This window comes from Epargyreus clarus, unplaced genomic scaffold, assembly GCF_041222505.1.
Source record: "Epargyreus clarus isolate Ecla_fem2 unplaced genomic scaffold, WU_Ecla_fem_2.2 ptg000007l, whole genome shotgun sequence".
In the NCBI taxonomy this organism is placed as follows: domain Eukaryota; kingdom Metazoa; phylum Arthropoda; class Insecta; order Lepidoptera; family Hesperiidae; genus Epargyreus; species Epargyreus clarus.
Window position 1 is genome coordinate 2,894,948 of NW_027332215.1, and position 6,291 is coordinate 2,901,238.

At 29.2% G+C, this 6,291-nt stretch overlaps 1 protein-coding gene across 1 annotated transcript in view; it reads right to left on the reverse strand.

Annotated features, from left to right (window-relative positions):
* The window catches only part of Dhc16F (Dynein heavy chain at 16F), a 218,427-nt gene extending 212,985 nt beyond the window's left edge, over positions 1–5,442 (reverse strand). The window contains exon 1 of the mRNA XM_073074361.1: positions 5,239–5,442. Within this exon, the coding sequence (XP_072930462.1) occupies positions 5,239–5,339 (101 nt within the window). The 5' untranslated portion in view covers positions 5,340–5,442. The remainder of the gene's footprint in view (positions 1–5,238) is intronic.
* Positions 5,443–6,291: the final 849 nt, after the last annotated feature.

The window sequence follows — 6,291 nt, forward strand, 5'->3', positions numbered from 1 at the left end:
ATTCAAACCATTTGTTTTAATTTTGAAATCAATAATATTACTTAAGTATATTTTATTCTTTAACTGCCGATTCTTCGATTGACAAGTCTTCAGCTTCAACCGCTTTCTCACAAGCCCTTTCGCACGCTTTTATTGACTTATGTTTCTCGAAGTCTTTAGCCAGTTTCTTTATTCCTTATTGTTATATCCCGTACAACAAATTATTATATTATGTGCGGTGTGTTATTATTTTAGCTATACTTTCCTACCTTCCACCAATTATGGTTTTTACACTCTTCTTTTCCGGTCTCCATATTCTTTCTCTTTTTTTCCTAAATTATTTTAAGTCGTTTTAAACATCTCGGTTTTGACGCTCAATTCCGACAGTGGTGAATAGTGGATAAAAGATTGATGATATACCAAGGAAACTCACTATCTCCACTCGTCCACTTCTCGTCTCCACTCTTCCCATTCTATGCTTTCGTCTGTTATACAAATCCAAGTATCTAATCATATTCGTTGACCTTCCCCGATAAGATTACAAGTTAGTATTTTATTGTCAAATATTTCAAATTAAAATATGAAATATGTTATCCTATGATTACAACAGACATAGAAACAGAATAACTACCTACAAATTTTAGCTATGGTTTGTATTGTAGTAAGCCCATTAAAAACAAAAATGTTATCGTGCATACTTTTTAAAAGATAAATTCTTTTAAAAAGTAATATATTGAATAATGATTCTTCTTTTGAATAAAGATTATATTTGAAATCTATTAAACCATCGACATAAAATGTTAAAATTTTTAAAACATAAAATGAGTAATTGCGGTTACACGTAAAAGATAGACATATGCTATCGCGGACTACCCTGTAGAACTTTTCGTAATAATCGATAGTGCCATACACGACTTCTAGATAATTATAACCATTTCTGCAGCGTTCGCCAAAATAGGAATATGATGAATTATCCTTTTTCAATTTATTCGATATTTAGTAATTAATTTTACAAAATGTACTGAAATTACAATAAATAAATGTTTCCACATAAAAACACTCTCTATGAGTGGAAACTTATTATATTCCATGTTCAGGTCAGTCGTTTCCAAAATAAATGTTAACATCTTTGACTAGCCCTAGAACCACCCCAAAAACCACTTTAAAGACTTCGTTTATTTATCAGACCTGCTGGATTAGGGAGGTCAATGAGGCAGTTACATTGGTGCGCAAGACGTTTCGTTTAGAAAAATCTATTCTATTAATTTCTTCTATTCTATCTATTCTATTAAATTATTTATAGCGTAGAGCCTATTTTAAAGTAGAACTTATTTTAAAATATTGATTGAAATTGAACCAATATTTCCAATACTTGTCCTTGGAAATCGGAATTATTGGAGAAGTCCACGGTGAAGGTTCATGTACCCCTCCTATTATCTCTAAATCTAGCAATTCTTTCAATTTCCTCTGTCATTTCTTCTAATATTTGATATCGGTATTCTTCGATAGGATTGCATAACTGGTTTTATTGAAGTATTTATTGGAATTTGATCTAGGGTTTCTGATCAATGTTATTTATGTTATTTTAACACGCCCAATTGCATTGATGTGAACCACTAAATTTCGAGAGCCATTTTCAATAATATAAATAGTTCTACGTTTTATTTTACCATTGACTCTTATAGTCGCTTCTTTTTGAAGCCATGAACATTAAGTCTGTTTCATTTTTATATGCTAGCAATAATCAGCTCTTTTACTTTCTTGTTACAAACTATCTTATTTTTCTTTAAATACTCCCATGCTTTATTAGATATTCAGTTTCATTTAGAACCTGAATCAATCAGCATTTCTAAATTTATTCCTCCTATCTCCTATTTAATTGTTGCTAAAAGAATTTGAATTTGATAATATTCAAATTAAATATGTACTCAACTGCTTCATCATCATCTTTACGTTGGAGAGAATTAACTGTTCTTTTCTTTCGTTTATAATATTTTTTCCTTCTTCTTTTCGTTCTAATTTACGTTTTTGTTTACAAATTTTAGTTCTATAACTCCTTTGATATATCCAAATTTTCACCCCCGTTACATTTCTTTTCTTTTGCAGAAAGCTCCTTGCTCTTTGTCCGACTTTCCTCCTTCCTTACTAAAACTTAAATTATCTTTGCATCTTTTGATTAAATTAACTTAATTTACATTCGTTTTTTCCTTTTGTTCATAACTTTCTACCTGACAATTTATAATTTCTAAAGTATAAGCTATTGTTATCACTTTTTCAAGTGTAATTATATAACATTCTCTGCTAACTCAGCGTTTGCTCCAGGAAGGAATATAATATCTTTTGTAGGGCATCTTCAACTAAGAATAAAAATGTAGCCCGTTTCTTTGAAATGAAATATATTTATTTTGTTTAATATATACTTGGCGGCACTTACAAATTGTCAGTTACAATATTTTTTCTTAAACTACTACTGGATCGGAACTACGACCTTACCTCTCAGATCTGGAAGATCTGGAAGAGAAAGATCTGGTAAGAAACTCAATGTGTTTGTCTTTTTCCATAATAATAATTATTCCTTTTTTAATGCCATCATTTTTACATATAATTAAAAAAAATAACACTAGGCTGAATTGGCTGAATTCATGATATCAGCGGTTTCGAAATAAATTCTCGGTGATCGCTTCCATTTTTCCCATCTCAGGTTCACTGACGTACCTTCAAGATCCAATTTCTCAAGAGGCGTTTTGTCATTATTGATTGTATTAAACGACTTGTCATTTAAAAGAACTCAATAAGGTATTTTTACTAAATTAAAATCTAATTTAATAGAAGTCTCAATTATTTGTAATTAAATTTAATTGATTTCAAATGTCATATAGTTACTTCCAATTTAATAGAAGTCTTGTCAGTAATTCAAATTTAATGCAATTCTGTAATTTAATATAATTCCAATTTAATGGAATTCCGTAGTTCAATATAATCCCAATTTAATGGAATCCTGTAGTTCAATATAATTCCAATTTAATGGAATCCCGTAGTTCAATACAATTCCAATTTAATGGAATCCCGTAGTTCAATACAATTCCAATTTAATGGAATCCCGCAGTTCAATACAATTCCAATTTAATGGAATCCCGTAGTTCAATACAATTCCAATTTAATGGAATCCCGCAGTTCAATACAATTCCAATTTAATGGAATCCCGCAGTTCAATACAATTCCAATTTAATGGAATCCCGCAGTACAATACAATTCCAATTTAATGTATCCCGCAGTTCAATACAATTCCAATTTAATGGAATCCCGAAGCAATTCCAATTTAATGGAATCCCGCAGTTCAATGCAATTCCAATTTAATGGAATCCCGCAGTTCAATGCAATTCCAATTTAATGGAATCCCGAAGCAATTCCAATTTAATGGAATCCCGAAGCAATTCCAATTTAATGGAATCCCGAAGCAATTCCAATTTAATGGAATTCCGAAGCAATTCCAATTGAATGGAAATCTAAATGTAGGTACTTGCTAAACGAAAACAAAATATGAAATTCTAATCTATCATCACACTCAATTTCTAAGTTAGTATTTTTAACATATTATATAGCTTTATACTCAAGCTATTTTTATTAGAAATATAAAAATGAAATCAATAGGTACCTATAATTAATTAATTAGGACCGTTATTTTGTCATTCTAATATATCGCACGTATATGTATATGTATCGCATGCACACAAAGGTATATGTAAAATAATTATTTTAGTATGAATTATTATATTTGCTTATATTTATAACATTACATTATATGTATGAATTATTCCAATCCAAAATGATAATAAAATAAAACTTTAAGCAAAGTAAAATTAAACAGTAAAAATATATCTCTAATGCAATCTCGTACTAATATTATTAAATAAATTAATATCAAGTAAATTGCAAATACTGTATTATGCTTTAATATTTTATGATTATAATTGTTATAAATGTAAATAGCAATATCTACAAAATTAAATTTTATACTTTTTTATTTTTTAATTTAATATTTCAACATTCTTGGCACAATGTAAAAATAATGCACGCAACGCAATAAATAAAAAAAAATAATAAAGACCTAATAAACATAGAAAACAATTGACAATTGATAATGCGCAATAACACAAACTACGCATTTAATTATATTTTACTACTTTGTATAAGTACTTTAAAATTATTGTTATTGTTGTATTTTTATAAAATGAGCTTTGTAATTTAAGAACCATATTTTCTGTATGTTCCGTACCATAACAATATTAAATCACTAAGTATGACATTCAATAAATGGTTGCTATATGTTAACAAAAGCTATTATAGTTTAAACTTTTATTTATCCCACAATTTAAATGAATTTCCATCTATATTACGAATTTATAAACACTTTCTTTAATTATAATTTTTTGCCGCGTTGCAATAAAATTTATGATAGGACTTACCTAATTGTTTCCGTCACATACATAGATTAATAAAGATACTTCGCCGCCTTGAAATTGAATGAAGCCACAAACGGCTTATTAGTAAGTTCTTTTTTTGAATTCTTGACAAATAAAAACATTTTTAGAGAAAATTTACGTATAAATAACTAATACTGCGTAATTTACATAATAAATAAATAATTATTTCAAATATTTTAGGGACATTTTAGCACGGAGACGTGGCAAAACTTTTTTACGCAACTATTTCAATTCTCAAAACTGGGTACATTTTTTTGTTAGGAGTGAGCAATCTTTACTAATCTATGGTCACATATATAACACAAGATTGGAATGGTCACTACCTTTCTTTACCTTTTTCCCTTTTTATTTATTATTATTTTTTTTTACACGCCTTTCACCTTTATCCTCGTCGCCACTTGTAATGTTTGTAAGAACCTAAAGGGCTTTAACATGCACTGGCTCACCACTACACCAGCTCCGAGCAGGGCTGCGCGTCCGATCCGTATCTCGTACGTCACCAGACTGACTTTGACAGCTACCCTCTCTACTGGCATACGTGAGACAATGTTCATACATATCTATTAAATAGATACATACACTACACACATTATTAATAGGACATGAGAAGAGTTGCAGCTTACCGTTATTTTAAAGAACTTATACCTATTTCTTTACTTAATGCTGGTTTATGTATTTTATACGTAAACATTTGAACACAACAATAATAATTTCAACACAATATTACCAATAAAGCAGTATAATATATTATTGTTCTTGTATAATATTTTATCACCTGTTATAATAAGTAGGTACTTTTCGAACATTTCGTTGCAATGTTTCAATAGCAGGCAGTGAAGTAACAGTCGATCTACGTTTAGCATTTTCATTAAACATGATAAAACACAATATACATCACTCCGAAGAAAAATGCGGCACGATTATTTATAATCATTCATTGATATGTTTGCTATCTCCAAGGAAACGGTGTGTTTTGTCGTTGTCTGATGTTTGTTTACGTGCCAGCGTATACTGTTTAAAATAAGAAACTCGTATTTGGCGCGCTTTATAGCTACCTGTAATTGTCTATGGTTTTCACTAGCAAGTCTGGCAAGGGTTTCACTAGCGATCTTAGTTTTGCTAGGTTGTGAAATAGGGTATTTAATAAGTTTTGGGAAAGTGTTTTATTATTTACATATATTTATCAGAAAACTTTTTCATTGTTTTTTTTCGCAATAGGGGATATTTATTATCAAAAACATATTATATTACATTAAACGAAACGTCGCACGAAAACAGTCGGCCACTAGGGAATAAGGGATAACGAATAGAAAGTATCGATACTATACTCATGAGTAGTATTAGTATTGAAAAAAAGTATCGTACTCGTAAAAGTATCCAAACAAAAGTATCAATACTGTTCTTAATGACGTCAGTTTATCTGCAGTAGTAAAAATAATGAAAAAGCTAATTGTACCACAAATAATAATTATAATAAAATAGTGATAATAAAAAAAAACACTAAATCCCAAATCACAATTTGTATTAAAAAACAAATACTTAGTAATGTTATAAATGCGACAGTATTTTTGTCTGTTTGTCTGTCTACTACGTTTTCTCGGCCCAGTTTCTAATAGAATTTTGTAGATAGAAATCTAGCAAATACAAAGATATTCTACATAGTTTTATACCATGTGCCTAGTAATCTAGTAATTTAAGGAAATAAAATGGTTAACCAGTTCATGAATCACAGAATAAGAAAATCTATACAGTTATGAATATACTCAAACAACATTCTGTAACACTAGAATTCTAGTAGCGTCATCTACAATCATTCACTATTATTATT